The 19,842-nt window shown below is 48.8% G+C and overlaps 1 protein-coding gene across 6 annotated transcripts in view; it reads left to right on the plus strand.

Annotated features, from left to right (window-relative positions):
• Nucleotides 1–19,842, plus strand: part of SUFU (SUFU negative regulator of hedgehog signaling) — a 123,995-nt gene that overhangs the window by 74,420 nt on the left and 29,733 nt on the right. For 4 of the 6 annotated variants that reach the window (XM_019459267.2, XM_019459271.2, XM_019459272.2 and 1 more), the window contains exons 4-8: nt 4,995–5,137; nt 6,073–6,158; nt 6,435–6,507; nt 10,072–10,228; nt 12,078–12,189. In XM_019459267.2, the coding sequence (XP_019314812.1) occupies nt 4,995–5,137; nt 6,073–6,158; nt 6,435–6,507; nt 10,072–10,228; nt 12,078–12,189 (571 nt within the window). The remainder of the gene's footprint in view (nt 1–4,994; nt 5,138–6,072; nt 6,159–6,434; nt 6,508–10,071; nt 10,229–12,077; nt 12,190–19,842) is intronic. The other 2 variants (XM_019459268.2, XM_019459270.2) reach the window with 1 other exon arrangement.

Consider the following 19,842-nt stretch of genomic DNA (forward strand, 5'->3'; position numbering starts at 1 on the left):
CTTATATTATTTTTGCTTCCCTTCCCTTGTGTTCGTCTGTTCTGTATCTTAAAGTCCTCATATGAGTGAAGTCATATGACATTTGTCTTTCTCTGACTAATTTCACTTAGTATAATACCCTCTATTTCTATCCACGTAGTTGCAAATGGCAAGATTTCATTCTTTTTGATTGCCGAGTAATACTCCATTGTATATATGTACCATATCTTCTTTATCCATTCATCCATCAGTGGACATTTGGACTCTTTCCATACTTTGGCTATTGTGGATAGTGCTGCTATAAACCTTGGGGTGCATGTGTCCCTTCAAAACAGCACACCTGTATCCCTTGGATAAATACCCAGTAGTGCAATTGCTGGGTCGTAGGGTAGTTCTATTTTTAACTTTTTGAGGAACCTCCATACTGTTTTCCAGAGTGGCTGTACAGTTTGCATTCCCACCAGCAGGGCAAAAGAGATCCTCTTTCTCCGCATCCTCACCAACATCTGTTGTTGCCTGAGTTGTTAATGTTAGCCATTCTGACAGGTGTGAGGTGGTATCTCATTGTGGTTTTAATTTGTATTTCCCTTATGATGAGTGATGTTGAGTGCTTTTTCATGTGTTGGTTGGCCATCTGGATGTCTTCTTTGGAGAAGTGTCTGTTCATGGCTTTTGCTCATTTCTTGACTGGATTATTTGTATTTTGGGTGTTGAGTTTGAGAAGTTCTTTATAGATTTTGGATACTAACCCTTTATCTGATATGTCGTTTGCAAAAAGCTTCTCCCATTCTGTCAGTTGCCTTTTAGTTTTGCTGATTGTTTCCTTCACTGTGCAGAAGAAGCTTTTTATTTTGATGCGGTCCCAATAGTTCATTTTTGCTTTTGTGTCCCTTGCCTCTGGAGATGTGCCTCTGGAGAAGTTGCTGCCACCAAGATCAAAGAAGTTTTTGCCTGCTCTCTCCTTAAGGATTCTGATGGCTTCCTATCTTACATTTAGGTCTTTCATCCATTTTGAGTTTATTTTTGCGTATGGTGTAAGAAAGTGGTTGAGGTTCATTTTTCTGCTTGTCGCTGTCCAGTTTTCCCAGCACCACTTGCTGAAGAGACTGTCTTTATTCCATTGGATATTCTTTCCTGTTTCGTCAAAGATTAGTTGGCCATATATTTGTGGGTCTATTTCTGGGTTCTCTATTCTGTTCCATTGATCTGAGTGTCTGTTTTTGTGCCATGTATCAAGTTTTGAAATCAGTAGGATTAAGTCTTCCAACTTTGTCTTTTTCTTCCTTCCTTCCTTCCTTCCTTCCTTTCTTTTTAAAGATTTTATTTTTTTAAGTTTATTTATTTATTTTGAGACAGAGACAGCACAAGTGGGGGGAGGGGCAAAGAGAGAGGGAAAGAGAGAGAGAATCCCAAGCAGACTCCACGCTGTAGCTGTGGCGTCTGACATGGGGCTCAAACCCACATTGGTGAGATCATGACCTGAGCCGAAACCAAGAGGCAGACACTTAACCAACTGAGCCACCCAGGGGCCCCTAAAGATTTTATTTTTAAATAATTGCTACACCCAACGTGGGGCTCAAACTCACAACCCCAAGATCAAGAGTTGCACACTTCACCAACTGAGCCAGCCAGGCACCCCGTTTGTCTTTTCAAGCCTCTTTTGGCTATTTTGGGTCCCTTGCGTTTTCATATGAATTTTAGGATCACCATGTACATTTCTGTAAAAAAGGCACCTGGCATTTTGATAGGGATTGCATTGAATCTGTAGATCAATTTGGGGAATATTACGGTCAACAATATTAAGTCTCTCTTTCTGTCCATGAATACTGCATTTTTTCATTTATTTAGGCTTTCTCTAAATCCTTTCAACAGTGTTTTGTAGTTTTCAGAGTACAAGTTTTACACTTCTTTTGTTAAGTTTATTCCTAAGCATTGTTTTCTTTTTGATTCTATTGTAAATGGAAGTTTTATTAATGTTCATTTATTTTTGAGAGACAGAGAGAGAGCACAAGCTGGAGAGGGGTGGAGAAAGAGGGAGACAGAATCCAAAGCAAGCTCCAGGCTCTGAGCTGTCAGCACAGAGCCTGACATGGGGCTCAAACCCACAAACAGCGAGATCATGACCTGAGCCAAAGTCGGATGCTTAACCGACTGAGCTACCCAGGAGCCCCTTAATTTCATTTTCAGATTGTTCACTGCTAATGTACAGAAATACAAGTGATTTTTGTACATTGCTGTTGTACCCTGCAACCTTGCTGGACTTGTTTATACTGATAGTTTTTTAGTGGATTCCTTAGGGTTTTCTATGTACAAGATCATGTCATCTGCAAATACATTTTCGTTTCCTTTCCAGCTTACCCAGATTTTTGCTTATTTTTCTTGCCTAGTTGCCCTGGTTAGAACCTCTAGGACAATGTAAAATAGAACTGATAAGAGTAGGCATCTGTGTTCTGTTCCTGATCTTAGAGGAAAATAATTTAGTCCTTACTATCAAATATGATGTTAGCTGTAGGTTTTTTGTAGATGCGCTTTTATAGTTTGAGGCAGTTCCTATCTCTTCCTAGTTTAAGTGTTTTTATCATAAAAGAGTATTGGACTTTGCAAATGCTTCTTCTTTGTCTATTGAGATGATCCTGTGGGGTTATTTTTAATCTTTATTCTATTGATGTAGTGTATTACATTGATTTTCTTATGTTACATTAACCATGTATTTCTGGGATAAATCTCACTTGGTCATTGTATATAACCCTTTTTTTTTATGTTGCTATGTTCAGTTTACTACTATTTTGTGGAGGATTTTTATGTCTGTATGAATAAGGGATAATGGTCTATGGCTTTTTTTTTTGGAATGCCTTTGGCTGGCTTTGGTATCAGGGTAATATTGGTTTTATAGAAAGAATTGGGAAGTGTTACCTCTTCTATTTTTGTTGGAAAAGTTTGTGAAGAATTGGTATTAATTCTTTAAATGTTTGGTAGAATTTGCCAGTGAGGCCATATGGGGTAAGCTTATTGTGGGATAAGCTTTTGAATTAACTAATTCAATCTTTTTTACTTGTTGCCTTGTTTCTAACTTGTAGATCATGCAAGCTGCTTGTAGACACACGTTTCTGTAAAAGGAGAAGGAATCTGGGAAGAGCAGGCACAGCAGGAATTGGGAAAATTGAAGGTTTCTAGTTGACTCTGCTTGGAGATGTGTCTTCTCTCCCTTTATCACCCATGTTTCCTAGATGAAGTAGTCTTCCTTCACCCTCATAAATGAATGCTTTTGAGGTTAGGACCAAAAAACTGAGCCTCTTAGGTGGAAAAAGTAGTTGTATAACCACACCTGACACAGGAGGGAATTAGTATTCAGACCGAGACAAGTGAGAGCAGAAGCTCTCTCAGGTTTCCCTGGCTGGCTGGTGTGTGTGTGTGTGTGTGTGTGTGTGTGTGTGTGTGTGTGTGTGTGTGTGTGTGTGTGTTTGTGTGCGCGCACGCGTTTTCATGTTCTGCCTTGCCTTAAATATCGATAAACAGTGAAGATTCCCCAGCTGTTAAGGTTCCCAGGTCATAAGTGATAGACCACAATGAACTACCATGTAGCCATTTAAAGAATGAGGTAGCAGGTGCCTGGGGGGCTCACTCATTAAGCATCTGACTTTGGCTCAGGTAGGTCATGATCTCATGGTTCATGAGTTTGAGCCCCATATCGAGTGAGCTTGAGCCCCGTTTCAGGTGAACACAAGCCCCGCTTCAGGTAAAAACATGAGCCCTGCTTCGGGTGAGCCCCACTTCTCTCTCTCTCTCTCTGTCTCCTTCTGCCCCTCCTGAGATTCTCTATCTCTACCACTCACTCTCGCTCTCTCTCTCTCTCTCTTTCTCTCTCAAAAAAAAAAAAAAAAAAGAATGAGGTAGCTTTTGGAGTGCCTAGGTGGCTCAGTTGGTTAAGCTTCCGACTCTTGATTTCAGCACAGGTCCTGATCTCATAGTTCGTGGGATCGATCCCTGAGTTGGGCTCCATGTTGATGGTGCAGAACCTACTTGGGATTCTCTCTCTCTCTCTCTCTCAAAATGAATAAACTTAAAACATATTTTAAGAATGAGGTAGCTTATTATGTGCTGATATGAAATGATCCCCCAAGATATATCATTAAGCAAAACATGCAAAACAGTGTGCTGCCATTTGTATTACAAAAATAAATAAATAAGGGGTGGAGAGAACTGTAGATGCACACAGGCTGGTAAATGCAGAGCACCTTTGGAAGGGTGCCGAACATAAGAGTCAGGGGTCAGGGGTGACTTCATACCACATGGGTGTTTTCTTCTGTGTGGTTATGGTACCCTAAACAGTTTTTTGAAGTGATGAGCCTGTGTGAAGTGCAGGGGTGAGGCTGTGAGTTGGCCATGTTGGCACATTTCTCCTGGGCACAGTGTCTGTGTTTTCATGGAAACACCTGTCCCTCCAGACTATACATCTCTGCTGAGGTGTGTGAGGCCCAATTTAGACCTCCATGTACTTGAAGCCTCCAATGTTCCTCAGAAATCCCTGTATCTGTCTACCTGTGGGAAGCCAGTGACCAATTTCAAAGGTCCTCCACAGTTGTTGGTTCCTTTTAGAACACTTTCAGCAGCACAGAAAAGGATTGGAACCACGCGTGTGTTTTTCCAAGGTGAAGTGCTTTCACTGCCCTCTAGCCTCCCTGAGGATTTCTGGCCAGGTGGTCCCACACTAAAGCACTTTATTCTTTTTTGGCAGACCTGATCATGGCTCCGTCCCACCCAAAATAAGTTTTTGGATGTGCCAGGCCAAGTGAGCGTCCACACTAGCAGGCTGTCCTATTCTACTGAAGGCTGGCAGAACTGGCAAGCAGGGACACGTTTGGTTTTGGGGGAATATCCACAATATTTTCTCCCATATGAGTGAATGCTTCCCCTGGAAGGCTGGGCAGCTTCCCAGCCCAGGCTTCTCAGATACCAGGGTTCCAGGCCTAGATGCGAGGCCTCCAACACTGAGCATCGCCATGTCTCTCCCACAGAGAACACCTTCTGCAGTGGGGACCACGTGTCTTGGCACAGCCCTTTGGATAACAGTGAGTCAAGAATTCAGCACATGCTGCTGACAGAAGACCCACAGATGCAGCCCGTGCAGACACCCTTTGGGGTAGTTACATTCCTCCAGGTGAGGCGCGGGTTGGACATGGGCTCAAGCCTTCCCTGGGCGAGAAGTCCTAGTAGGACAGAAGGGCTTGGGTAGGGGAGGTGAAGGGAACAGGAGATTTCCTTCGGTCTTCTTGCATTTTCTGTCCCCTCTGATGGTTCGTCAGGTATAGTCGGATGGTCTGATTTAGCCTGCTGAGATGGGAGAAGGGGGAAAGGTAAGGGGCCATGTGGGGGTGGCTGGAGAATGGCTGTAGTTGAGTGGCTAACAGGGTGGGTATTTGATGAACTAGTAAAGACCCAGACAGCAGTAGGCACAGGACCTCCTAGCAGGAAGGCAGCGTCGGGCTGGCCTTGCCCTCACCCAAAGGGGTGTGCCTCCACTCTGGCTGCATCTGGGCTCGCTTGTGGGCATGATGCTGTCTGTGTGAAGGTTCACTTGTTTCCCTTGAGGTTTACATAAAGGCCCAGCCCCTGACGAGGAAGGAAGCTTTTCTGCAAACTTCTGGGGCCCTTTGGTTGTCATTCTGAGCTTGAAGGGTCTCAGAATCTCCTCTGTTTACATTCCCTGTGATCACAGCCCAGGCAGGAACATCTCGCTGAACACTCCCTGCTTCCAGAGACGGGCTGAGGACCCAGACTGATTTTTGCCTCTGTAGTCTAGGGCTAGACTTTGTGTCACCCAGACACAAGTCTGGCCCATTATAACGGGGCAAGGGTCAGGCCTTAGTGCCCCATCTGTGAATTCTTCCATCTCCTAGCCAGGCAGCTATTCCCTCCTAGCCAGGAAACCGTCCCATTTTGCATAGACCAGCCTCTGACCACAGATCTTGCCTGTGGTCCCCCAACTTGAGTTGACCCTAAAAGAGCCTAGGTGGTGGTTCTTCTGGGGCGGGGGGTGGGGCGGAGGGGGAGTGGTCATTAACACACAACGGCATCTTGTCCCCGGGGTCTCAGATTGTTGGCGTCTGTACCGAGGAGCTCCACGCAGCCCAGCAGTGGAACGGGCAGGGCATCTTGGAGCTGCTGCGGACGGTGCCTGTGTGAGTACACCCCCAGCCTATGAGGTGGGGGCCTGGCTCCCTGGGCCTGGGGGTGGGGGTTCCTCCTTAACCCCATATGTGGGCTTCCCCTTACGTTGCTTTTCAGGCACCTATTTTTCACGTCAGGGATTCCTACCGACTTGCTCCCTGACAGCCCCTGACCTCTAACTGCTCCCCTGTGTTCTGGGCCTAAGGCAGCAAACAGGGCAGTCTGAATCCCCAGACCATCAGCCCCAGGCCCTCAGTTACCATCCTTTCCCCTTTCCTTGTCCACAGCGCTGGCGGCCCCTGGCTGATAACTGACATGCGGAGGGGAGAGACCATATTTGAGATCGATCCACACCTGCAAGTATGTCTTGAGTGAGGAAAACCTTTCTAGCACATTCTGCCTAGGCCTCTTCCAAATAACACTGGCTTTCATGCTGGGAAAATGGAGGAGTTTTATTTGTGAGTGAATAGAAATATGGCATGATTTCAACTTGTCCCTTGAATTCTGCAGAGCACACAGGGAGCAGAGATTTCAGGCCAGGAAACTTGCCTCTGACACGTGTCTTTTTGCATTTAAAAAGGATGAAAATGGGGGGGGGAGGGGGTGGCAGGGTGCGTCCAGGTGGCTCAGTCGGGTAAGCTTCTGACTTCAGCTCAGGTCACGATCTCGCGATTCGGTTCGTGCGTTCGGGCCCCACGTCAGGCTCTGTGTTGACAGTTTGGAGCCTGGAGCCTGTTTTGGAATCTGTGACTCCCTCTCTCACTGTCCTCTCTCCCGCTCATGCTCTGTCTCTGTCTCTCAAAAAATAAATAAGCATTAAAAAAAAAAAGGATGAAAATGGGCACCTAGGCAGCTCAGTCATTTGAGCATCCAACTCTTGATTTCAGCTTAGGTCATGATCCCAGAGTTGTGGGATCAAACCCCGAGTCGGGCTCCTTGCTGAATATGGAGTCTGTTTAAGATTCTCTCCCTCTCTCTCCTTCTGCCCCTCTCCCCCACTCTCTTTCTCTCTCTCTTTCTGTCTCTAACATAAAAAACATTTTTTTAAGGATAAAAAAAAGGATGAATTTTATTGTATGTAAATCATACATCAGTACACCTGACATAAAAAAAAAAAAAGATCAGCAGCAGCTACAGAAAATCAATATTGCTTGCCCAGTACTCTTCCTCCCACTTCCCCTTTCTTAAAAGAATATAGACTGCCCTTCAGGGAACCACCCCTCCACCGCCAGCACCCCATAACAGACGGAGCAGGTGATACTGACCCCATGACCCAGCTGCAGTGGGAATTCTGATGGGTCTAATGATCGTATTCCCCCCTTTTAGATACATCTTCCCCTTGGGCAGTCAGACTCCAAGCTCCTCCCCTGGGGAGGCTGGCATTCTTTGATGTCTAAAGGAAGTCTGTACACATGCAGGCCTGCAGTTGCCCACTCACTGTGACCCAGCTGTGCAGTGACATCTTTGGTTTCTTAGAAGAAACACTCTTTGCATGCAAGTTAATTTTGAAAACCACCTAGAGCATAACTTCCTTCCTAATGGGCTGCTCATGAAACAGGACAGCAGACAACTAAGAACGTCCCTGGCTTGTGTACGCTTTCTTCTACTTCCCCCCACCAGTTGCAGGTCATTGCCGTCTCTGAACCTTTTATGTTTCTGTAAAAATCTGGTAGGCCGCGGGCAGGCTAGGAGCTCCATGTCCTTCAGGAGGAACGAGAGGTGGCAGGCAGACATACAGCCAGCAGTCCCTGTGGGTTCTTTACTGTAGACCTGTGAGTTCTTGGGCAGAAGCCCTCCTCATTCACAGATGATGCTCCTCTATTTTCCTAGTGCCTGTAACACTGAAGTTTTCAGATTGCTGGGAGGATCCTTTGTTATCACTGCTTTATACTTGGTTTCCCTGTAGCTTCTGCTTATGCAAAAACCAGCAACCATGAAGGTTTGTTTCCCTATGTCACTGTTCGGCAGCCACACTGGGATCCAACATGGGCCACTGTTTAGCCCCTGTCATAAGTGCCAAGTACTAAGAAAGAACTTGGTCCTTTGAACTAGTAGGATAAGCAGCCCGTCCTTCTCTGCATGCCAAGAACAGTTCTCCATCCTAGTCTTGGGGCTCTGCTGAGACCAGCCAACAGGACCCAGAGCACCTACTGGTCTTTGAAAGCAAGCAGGAGGTGTTGGGGGGCTGGCTCAGTGGTAGAGCACACGACTCTTGATCTCAGGGTCATAAGTTCAGGCCTCACATTGGGTGTAGAGTTTACTTAAAAATAAAAAATGAAAATTAAAAAAAAAAGGGGAGACCTTGGTGAGAAAGTCCAGCTTTCTTACCTGATTGCCCTGTGCACCAAGGGGAACTGTGCTGTACTCGTTTGTAGCTGTCTGGGGCCTGCTCATAGGCAGTTCATTTTAAAGCTGGCTCCTGTTCCTTTGCTCCAGGCCCTGCTACCAGCCAGCTGTGTGCCTAAAGAAGTCCCTTCTCCGGGTCCTAATTCTTTCTTTTTTTACTTATAAAGTAAGTGGGCTGAACTAGTTGAGTCAGGAGACCTCCTCAGTTCTTTGCTTAGGTGAGTGTCCTCAGGGCAGCCAATGGAAAGAGAAAAACTCAGACTCTACCCTGAGCAAAGCAGGGCCCACACGCTCCTACCTGGAGCATGGAGCTGCTCCTGCCGTCGGCCTCTCCCTGTCTCTGCTCAGAATCCCCTGCTTTGGGGTGCCTGGCTGGCTCTGTCAGTAGAGCATGCAACTCTTGATTTCAGGGTTTCAAGTTCAAGCCCCACGCTGGGTGTTAGAGATTCTTTAAAAATAAAATCTTAAAAAAAAAAAAAAAAAAAGAATCCTGAGCTTCACCTAAGCTGATGGTAGCGCTGGAAAGGAGGCATCAGGGCGGGGCCATCTGCTACTGGTCTCAAGAAATAAGGACCTTTCCTTGTGTTTCCACACATAGCTCCCTGGCTGAGAAGCAGGCTGGTGTGATGCCTGTGGAGCCGCAGGGAGAGGGTCAGGCAGACAGCGGGGTGCAGACTCTTATTGAGGTGCTTTCACTTAGGAGCTTTATTTGGCCCACGTGGCTGTTTATAAGCAATGTTGCTAGAGCCTTCCAGATGACCTTTAATCCAACGCCCAGCATCACAGAACTATGTTTTACCAGAAATCCCAGGGATGTTTGGGTACAGCTCTTCCTTGAGGCGATTTGGAGAGCGTTTGGACTCCACAGTGCCAAGGCCTGCACAAAGGAAGGGCCTCTGGTGGGGTCTGTAGTTGGTCACTGCCCTCCAGGCCCCCATTTCAGTCTAAGACACGGAAAAGAAACTCCATCCAGAATCCTTTGCCAAACAAGTTAGTGATGCAGCTAGAGGAAGTCCTGCCCTTCTGCTCTCTGGTGACGCTTCTGTGGGTGACCACACCCTCTGCTGTTAGAAGAGGAAACTGCAGGTGTGAGGTTGGAGAAGTTGGGCTGAGCCCTGGCCCCTCCCACCTGGCAGGCTTCCGCCCCGTTCTCTGTAGCAGTAACAAGGGGTTTTTCCTGGCTAACCAGGGAGGAGAGGAAGGACTGTACCTTTCCTCAGGGAAATAGTTCCTTTCTCTGCCGCATCAGCTCCATGGGCTGGCATGAGGTGGGCAGAATTAGAGCTCCGAAACAGGTGTGCAGGTCATTTTACTGGAAGGTTGAGCTAGAGGAGAAGCTTCCCTTGGGATTTTCATGCTTCCTGGCTTCCCCTGACCCCTGGTTCCCCTGGAGGAGTCCAGTGGCTGGCAGAGACTGTCATGTGTTAGTAACCAGGGCAGAACAAGATCAGAGATCCTGCTCTTCCAGCACCTATCCTGTGCTCAGCACCTACAAGAATCGTTAAATACCAGAAGGGTGGTGGTGACCCTGGGCCACCGGTTCGCTGAGGGAACTCTGGCTCTTTGGTTCTTTCCAAGCAGGAGAGAGTTGACAAAGGCATCGAGACGGATGGCTCCAACCTGAGTGGCGTCAGTGCCAAATGTGCCTGGGATGACCTGAGCCGGCCCCCTGAGGATGACGAGGACAGCCGGAGCATCTGTATCGGCACGCAGCCACGGCGGCTCTCTGGCAAAGGTAGCTGCTACCACCAAGCCTTCCCCTTCCCCTTGCCCCAGGCCCAGTTTTCGGGCTCTCTAGGACGAGTCTCTAACAACAGCAGCCCATTCAATAGTTCCCTTCCTGGCAGGATCTAAACAGCAAGTGAAGCCTTCCAAAGGGTGGCATGAGGAGAGCTTTATTGGGCCATTTCTCCTGTGTTTCCTGTGTGTATTTCAGATGCACCACGAGCAGTGACCATTGTGTTTTAGATTTGCCCCTTGCTATCTGAGGTCATGGAGGTGAGTGGAAGCCACAGAACAGTTACAGGAAAAGACCATAGTCCACCCAAGCGCAAAAGAACGAGCATCGGCCACCCACGGAATTGACACAGGGCCCAGCTCCGGCTTGAAAGCCATGCCAGACCCAAGAATCACTATGGCCTCAGGCCCTCCCAGGCCTTAGATGAGAGAGGCCTGAGTGTGAGGCCAGCCCACTAACTTCCCTGCCTCACTGAGGACAGGACACTATATCCTGCAGATATAGTGTAAGTGGCTGTGTGCCGGGCACCCTGTACCCACTGCCTTCTGAGCAGGGCCTTGGGGAAGGAGGATATGGCTCTCCTGTTAGAAGCTCACCAAGGTGGTCTTGGCAGCAGAAACAGCTGTGGTTCTTAGCAAAGGGCATCCCTACCAAACTGCAAAAGGAAAGCAGGCCTTTACATATACGTGTGTTCACAGCTTTTTCTACTTTCTTTCTCGAATTCCTCCACCTTTTCTTATTGTTTGAAGAGTAAGATACCCACAGTCCTGAATAAAATACCTACACATGTGATAGCACAAAAGCACTTCTCTTTCCATAAAGGACAAACTTAAACCCCTGGTGCAAATATCTGACTCCCTTTTGCCTTCTTGCTTGTTCTGTTGGTGTGCTAAACCCATCAGAAGTTCCGAGAGAAAGTCAGCAGTTATTAAAATCATTCAGTTGCTTTTGACGAAAGAGGTAGTATAAGGAGGGATTCATAGTCTTGTCCACAATTTCAATTAGCCAATTTCATGATTGGCTAATTTTTAAAAATTATACAAGTACCTGCATCACTGTAACAAGGCAGACAGTTAGAAAAGTGAGTATTACTACCTCTGTAGTCCACTTTAAGCCCATCCTTGGAGCACTCAGCATTAATTTGCTTTTTTGGATGTGTTTGCAGTTTGCAGAGGTAAGTCTTAGACCAAAATCTCTGTAGGGGACCAGATAGTGAGCTTCATCCCAAAGATCAGCAAAGCACCTTGCAAAGAAATAGTCCCACCAAGAGATTCCTCTCTCACCCCCTGGCCCTTGGCAGACCCATGGAGAGACAAGGTTCCTGGGCCAAGGTAGGGAGGTGACTTCATCATCCCACTGACCTACCCCAAGGAGAAGGGTGGCAGGGCCAGATACCATATGACCAACCAGAACCCAGAAACTATATAAGAGTTCATTTATGGCAAGACACTTGCAGCCCTTAGTGGCACCCATTACAGTGGGAAGCATCCCTAAGTGATCTTGGGCACTGGCAAAGACCTTGTTAGTCACTCTCTGGGGCTATGTTAAGGGTAAACCTAGGGCTTGTGGCCCAGGAAGGGGAAGGACAGTGAAAAGCCCTGTCTTGGAAGGTGCCCTTCTGAAGTCTGGAGGTCACCTCCTATTGTCTTCTACAAGAATGGCACTCTTCAGACCAGAAGTTTCTTGAGAGCATGGTGCCTCATCTGCCCTGTGTGCTCGTACTGCTCTCACTCAGCTCTAGGGTGGGCTCGTGGGCTTCACAGGGCCTTTCCCCAGCATGTCTGCAGAGCCAGGTTCCAAGTGGGATGTTAGGAGCCCATGAGGCAGCTTAGTGGTGTTGTTGCAGACACGGAGCAGATCCGGGAGACCTTGAGGAGAGGACTTGAGATCAACAGCAAACCTGTCCTTCCGCCAATCAACCCTCAGCGGCAGAACGGCTTCACCCACGACCGGGCCCCGTAAGTTCCTTGCCCACAGAGGGGGCTAGTACAGCTTCCTGAAAGCAGTGTTCCAGGGCTGGTACAAGTGGGGGGAAGTTTTGTTCTGAAGGGTCCGTCCCTGGGGCTTGCATGAGAGAGAACAATGCCCATAGCCCTTGTTGGATGGGCCCAGGGTCTCTGGGGCACACAGATCTGTGGGTCATAAAAGGGCCTCAGAGGGAACCTAGCGGACCAGAAATATAAACATCAGTAAATATTTACATGGGCTGTGTGAGCAGACGGGAGGCCAAGTTGGGGCAAAATCCCAGCCTTGTGGGAGCCCATTGTGCTGAGCACGACTCCCCTCCTTATCTCGGCCTCGGCCAGAGTTGCCCTTCCTTCCTTCCTGGAGCCTGGTCTCCGGCTGATAGCTGCAGCCCCAGGGGCCTCCCTGTCTGGCCAGCCCCATAGTGGATGCCTGCTGCTGAGGCCCTTTTTCCTGCCTCCCTTCCATGAGGCCCAGGGAAGGGAAGGGAAGTCCTTTGCAGGCCTCTGCTGCCTGTCGTGGGGCCCCAATAGCCCTTGGGAGAGACTGTGGCCACCCCTACAGGTCAGATCCTCTTCCTGCTGACCTCTCTTCCTCTGATAGGTGATAAGTGGTAGGCAGGGCTGGAGCTGGGCACCCCCTTCTGCCCTTTGATTCAGGGAAGCTATAGGGAATAGATGCTGGCAAGGGCTGCCTGGGAGTTGGCAGCCCAGAGCAGAAACCTTGCCTGCCAGGGAGGAAGTTGCTGCACCCTGGGCTAAAAGGGAAGCACAGAACTCCTGCAAGACCAGGGTGATCTATCCTTCTTCTGAGAAGTCTTTATTACATGCTTGCTGTGTGGCAAGCTCAGGGCCCAGAGGGCCACCTAGGATATAGGCTCTTCCTTTGGGGGTGCGTGAACTGAAGTTGGTGTGAGTCTGGGTGTAGATGCAGTTAGTTAGAAATAGCTACCTCTTTGAATTCTAGCTCCATCTCCTCATCCATGATCCCCAGAAGTGGTAGTGATCTACTAGTCTACAGAAAAGACAAGTCAGCATGATCTGGAATAGTCAGGGAGGGCTTCTTGGAGGAGCAAGAACATGAGACGGACCCTGAAGGTGCCCTAGAACTTTCAAGCAGGAGAAGGAGCTGACGTGGATGGAACAGGGGAGGCCTGGCTGGTTAAAGTCAAAGCTTCAACCTGGGAGCAGATTGTGGAGGAGGGAGGGCTGGTTACTCTGGCTGCCCAAGATGGCTCACCTGGTGAATCTGCCATCCAGAAGCCAGGCGGGTTGAACTTTTTGGCAAGAGCCTGGAGAAGCCTCCACTGCCACCTCCGAGCAGCTTTCAACTCCAGCCAGTGGGTTTCTCCAGCCATCTGCTTTGAACTAGCTGGCGTGAGGCACCATGATCTTCCCCTGGCAGCAGCAGATGGCCAGGCTGAGGCGTGGGGCATCTGGAAGCTCTCCACCTATGAGTCTGGACCCTGTCCCAGGGCCATGCTCCTTCCCATGCCCTGAGCTTGGCTTCTCCTTCTAGGCCCCATTGGCACTGGCGGGGAGGCCGGGAGGTACTTGAAGGCTTAAAGGCTTAAGCATATTGCCTATAACTTGTAGACTGTCTCAGTTCAGACGGCCTTGTCAACTCTGGAAGGTCCAGGTTTCTGAGAAGAAGGGCAGGGGCTCCTGCAGAGACACACCCCACTTGCCCCTCTTATATTTGTACAACAGGCTTGAAATCTCGCTCCCTGTCCTGGGCATACGTCCAGCTGCTGCACTTCCACCCGTTGTGGGGACCCAAGGGTTCAGGGTTCCCGGATGCATACATACAGCCCAGACTCAGCCCACCCCTGACTGGGCAGAGGGGCATTGGATCTGGTCCAAGGGCTATCTGTAGATGGGTGGAAATAGATCAGGGGTGCTGGCCCTTTGGGGTCATTTCCCTTCCCTGCAGCTCAAGTGCCCAGTCAGGTCTCCAAAGTGCTGGAATCTGCAGCCTGGAGGGAATCAGAACATCTCTTCTGAGGTTCTCGGTACTGGTTACCAATTTGTTAGCAATTGGTTGAGAAATGGTTCTTCCTGCTTTGCCAAGAACCTTTTCCAACACACTCTTCAAGTGTCTCGAGGCTGTAGCTCGCTGTTATCTCACGATCGATGATGATGGACTCAGTTTAGATCAGCAAGCACGATTGTAATATCTATGCTGCCCACTCTGGGACCTGACCCCGTTTCAGATAAACCACATGGATGCGACTGAGAAAGCCGGCCCAAAATGTGCTGGCACTCGTGTTTGCTCCTCTCCCTGTGGGGGAACAACCAGCGTGGGCCTTATTGTGTGTGCATGTCTGATTTTCCTTTAGTCAGGCTTTCTAGGCTGGGGCGCGCTGGTTCCACATGGGTCTGGGTATGGTCTGAGAAGGCTACGGTTCAGAAGAGCCGATGGAGCCTGGGCATTAGTGTGAACTCTGGCCCACTTGAGGGGGGCGTCGAGCCCTTGCTCTTTTCACACCCCAAAAGCAGCTGACGTCTCCATAGTGACTACTGTGTGCCAAGTAATGTTCCAAGTGCTTTATGCCACATGAGCTTAATTTACTCTGAGTCACTTTGTGAAGTAGATAATCTTATTATCCCCCTTTTATAGGTGAGGAAACTGAGGTACAAAGAGGCTAGTAAGTAACTTGTCCAAGGTTAGAAAAGGGTGGAGCTTAGGGCAGTCTTCCCTACTTGTAACCTTCCTTACCCCATTCTCAGGGACCACATGAGGGACACACAAGGCTGAGGTACTAGTGACCCTCATTGGGGGACCTCATCTAACTAGTTGGAGCAGGACTAGGAACCTCTCACATGACACTGAGGACAAGACTAAGTCCCATGTTAGAAGCTTACTATGCTTATTTAACTCTAGGGAGGACATGTGGTCAGTTCGGTGCTTCCAAATCCCAGAGATAACGAGCTGTATCATATTTGGCTCGTTTATACCAGAATTACTTTTTGACACAAAGCCTAGTTTTCTTTATGTTCAGAAGCAAAACCAACCCTATCTCTGTCCCCTCTACCACCTCAGGGCTAGGGGATTTCTTTCTTCCTTTCTTTCTTTTGACCTTACTTCCTGCTTCCCAGAAAGGCAGGCCCCTCTGGGTAACCTGCTCCTCTCCCACTTGCGCTTGCCAGCCCTCCTCCCACCGCCTTCCTGGAAGGAGAGTCCTTGGCCCCTTTTGGGGCTTCTTTCAGGGTTTCACAACCCTTGCATTCCAGCCGTGAAATTTGTATCTGGCTTTTCCCAAGATGATCAGTTGAGAAAAGCCTCCTTCGGCTCACTGGCGCCTCCCTTCCCACTGCCCTCCCCGGGTGAGTTTGGGAAGCATGGGAAGCAACTCCTTTTGACCACTGAGAGCCTGGCTTAAGGACTGTGCCTGCCGGCAGTGGTAGGGACCTGAGGGGGAAAAGAGGCCCCGGGCATCTTCTCTGTCTGAGGTTGCCTAGACTGTTCTGTGGAGTTTGGACTTTGCTCCCTAGCCTCTCGCAGGGACTCAGAGGATGTGTGTGGTCAGGTGCACTGGGTGGGGAGCTTTGCATTTTCATAAACTTCTCTGATGCTGGGAACCTGCAGCAGTGTTCCAGGACCTCCCCCTCTCTCTGCCAGGGTCTCACTTGACTGAGGTTGGAGGACCTTTACAAAGCTCTCTGGGTCACATACCCTCCCACAGAAGGGCAGGGCTCATGCGTGTGTGTACATATGTGTTGGCAGGGGAAGGTTCCTGACTGTGAGAAAACCACTTTGTAGTTGAGGCATCTTTAAAAAGCAAACTAACCATCATTTCTGAGCCAAGTTTCTCAGTCTTCTGGGATCATGCCAGCGGCTTTTAAGGCTTTTTTTTTTTTTTTTTCATTTTTGCTTTTTTGCCTTAATTTCCTGAAGAATTAAGGTTTTTAGCATGAATTCTCTGGTTGTGACAGTCTCCACTGCACAACCCCCCAACGCACACACGCATGCACATATATTTCTCCCCACTTTTATGAGTGTCTCTGCTCCCATCTGTTTGCCTTTTGGACGGAGTGACTTTGCTGCCTCTGTTCCCATCTTGAATAGCTTATAACCTGGCCAGGGAGTCATCCTTTAGAGAAACTTGTGTTTTGTTTTGCTCACCCTATGAGGTCTGTGATGATTCACTAGGAGAAGAAAATATCCAGTTTGCATCTAGCGAATTGGGTGAAGGAAGGTGAGTTTCGGTCCGGGAAAACAGCTGGGCCACTGGGGCGCAGGGCTCACGTGCAGGGCAGTTGTGGGTGACCCTGCTCAAAGGATCCATCACATCAGTGCAGCGGCCAGCCCAGAGCCTGAGTCTGTCACGTTGGCTTCCCTCACCACTCCCACGCTGGGGAAGTACGGTTGTTTTCACTGGAGAGAAAACCCAGAAAGAAACAGCCCTGCTCACAGGGCCCCAGCCAGGCTCCGCAGGGCTGATGGGAGGAAGGGCCCAGGCCTCTGTGATCCACGCATGTTGTGCTAAGTGCCTGCCTTTGTGTGCCTTTCTCAGAGACAAACATTTGAGAGGACAGAACAAGGGGCCCCACAGCAAATCCGGCCCAGGCCGATTGGTGTTTGAACTCCTTGCTCTGCTCCACCATCCCAGAGACATGGAGCCGTGGCCTCAGAGTTCATGGCCAGCGTGTTGAATCCTCAGTCTACACTGCATCCCCCTTCTTCAAGTTGCACAATCAGGAGTATTTTTATCGCCCATCTTTGATCCTCAGTGTCACCCAACACTTCAGCAGTGAGTCACTTCTCCAGGGAAGGGAAAAGGAAGGCTCGAAGGTGAGAGCTGGAGAGAGGAAATGACTCAGTGTCTCAGAAAACAGAAAGCTAGGCGTTCTGGTGAGAGTGGGCTCACTCAGGAAAGCAGGCATCCTCATCTCCCACTCAAGTTGGGGGGCTGGGCAAGGGGGCGGGGGTCCCTGGTGCCCAGAGGAGTTAATGGTTGCTGAAGGAATCCCCTCACCATCATGGCAATTTTGCTCACTCACTCTTCTTTAGTCACACCCTGCCCCGCTGTTCCATTGTCATGTCCTGCCCTTGGGGTATTCATGGTGAAAATACGGTTCTTTATCGTTTGGCTACTGGTGTTTACCAGGTGATACAGCCTTGGGCTTAGTAGTAGCTGTGGAGGTGAGCTAGTGCCTTTACCCCGACCCCACACCTATACCCTGTCCCAATCCTGCCCTGAAGGGGGACCTTCAGCTGGTTTTTTCTCTGGAAAGTTCAGAGCTTTCGTCAGCAGTCTGAAAGCAAAAGGAATAATCTCCCAGGCTAGAGGCGGAAGCCAGAGGTTGGGCTGGGCTCCGCATGCCAAACCCGCTTCACTATTGAATAGTTGCCAACTCTGATGCCCTGGTTCCCACTCCCGGGCATCTCCAAGGGGGAGGCCCCGAGTCGTGTGGCCAGTGCAGATGTCACCACTGTCACGGGACTGGGATTGTGGCTAAAGGGAGCCTCAGAGGTTCAGCTGCTCTCCTTTCCATGCCTGCTGCCATTGATAGAATATGACCAATAAGTACCCTTATGCTTAAATGGAAAAGTTAAGACTTATTGATCTGAAGAGACCTGTGTGGAGAGGAAATATGGATACAGTTCTGTCGGTCTGTAAAGTGTGGGTAGGGTGAACAGAGCATGTGCCATAAACTATACAGTCCTAGAAATCGGGAATCTCTCTTGACACTGGAAGCAGAGAGTGTTTTAGGATATGTAAAAAGTCACCTTATGTAGTGGGAAGCATAAATATAGAATGTGTTACATAGACAGGTGGTAAAGAAATAAATGGAAAGATTTAGATCAATTCCTGAATTACCGAGGTGTGCATCTAAGCTGTCCCATACACCACCCCTCACTGTTCCCACTACAGGAAGCATCCTGGGCTGGACAGGTTCTTGTGGCTGTGCAGGCAGTTTTTATCGAGCACTGCCGTGTGCCAGGCCCCGTGTTGTGGGCTGCTGTTGTCCCCGTTGGTACAAATTACAACACGGAGGCTTAGACAGATTTTATAACTTATCTAGGGTCAGTAAGCTGGGAATAATTGTCAGACCCAAGATTTGAACCTTGGGTTGTTTGAGCCAGGCCTCTTCACCACTTGGGTGCTGCCTTTAAAAGAGGATAAAGTGGAGGGGGTTCCTGCCAATCATAGGAAAAAGTAACTGGAAAGTAGGCCTTGGAAGTTTATACACCACTGTACAGAGTAAAGCTGGTATCTTAGTTTGCCTCGAAACCCATGAGGGTAGCAGGTCAACGGGCACTGTTTGAGAAAAGCACGCCAAAAACTACAGTGAACTCTGTTCACTATTCCAGCAGAATGAGTGAGGCATACAAGTGGGGTACAGGAAATGGGGTCCAGCATGGGAAAGAGGCAAGGGGAATCACCAGGGTGACGGTGAGGACAGCTGTGCAGCAAGAATGGAAGGCAGCCAGTTTGGAAGGACCTCTGGAGGAAGGTCTTTGAAAAGATAAAATTTAGGGGCACCTGGGTAGCTCAGTCAGCTGAGTGTCCGACTCGATTTTAGCTCAGGTAATGATACCAAGGGTCATGAGATTGAGCCCTGCATCGGGCTGAGCGTGGAGTCTGCTGAAGATTCTCTCTGTCTCCCTCTGTCCCTCCTCCCTGCTCGCTCACTCTCTCTCTCTCTCTCAAATAAAATTTAATAAAAGAGATAAAATTGATAAATACTTGATGTGTATGAGTGTCTTGGGGAAATCTCTAGACCATTGGTAGTTTAGGATTTAATTAGTAATAAACACAGTAGAAAACCAAGATTGTTGTTAAAACCAAGGAAAATAGAAAACTGCACCAGAGAAGTATACTTTACTAAGAGTAGACATCATAGTTGTAACAGGCTCAGTTGTAAACAGCCTTGGTTTCATATAATAATGTAGACACTTGATACTGATCCAAACCAACTTACGATACAGTTCTCTTGGGAAGGTGGGAGGGCTGGAATAGGGGACAGAAGAGAGCTAAAAGCTCATATTCCTTAGTAGGAAGTCAATAGGTAAAACCTGAGAGGGGAATATCGGGAAGTAGAAAGAAATAAAGTATATCAGAAATAACGAGGAAAACATCAAAAGAGTCAGCCTACAGAGAGGATTGTGGTTGTCTCCGAGGAGTGGGATGGGAAGACTGCTGCCTGTTGGAATGAACCTGCCAGGACTCTGTGACTCTTTAAACTTTAAAAAGAATCATAAATAAAAGTCCAAGAAGTGATATTGTAGGAGCTGTTCCAGCTCACCCCGTCCACCGAAAGGAAAGGATAACCTGTTCTCACTGAAAATCACAGAATTGGCACCAAGGCAGCCCTGGTCATGTAGAGGCACTTCAGCTGCCCCAGCACTGGGCTGAGAGCTGAAGGTTAGCAGCCGGTAACCGCCCGACAGGTCTCCTGAGAGCAGCTATCTTGGCATAAAGGGAACAGTGAGGGGCACTCGGCTGTGCACCTGATGCTGACCAGCGGTGGAGACGGATGGAGTGGAAGTGATAGGGCGCTGGAAGAGAGCATCTGGGCAGAGCGAGATCAGGAAGGAAAACCCTGTGCCCTGTCAGAGCAGTGCCGGGCCCGTCGTCCCCAGATAGAGGGTCGTCACAGCCTTTTAGGGGGTTTTGTTGGGTGTTAAGTAAAAGGGGG

Source organism: Panthera pardus, unplaced genomic scaffold (genome assembly GCF_024362965.1).
Source record: "Panthera pardus isolate Hobbes unplaced genomic scaffold, ASM2436296v1 HiC_scaffold_22, whole genome shotgun sequence".
NCBI classification, from domain to species: Eukaryota; Metazoa; Chordata; class Mammalia; order Carnivora; family Felidae; genus Panthera; species Panthera pardus.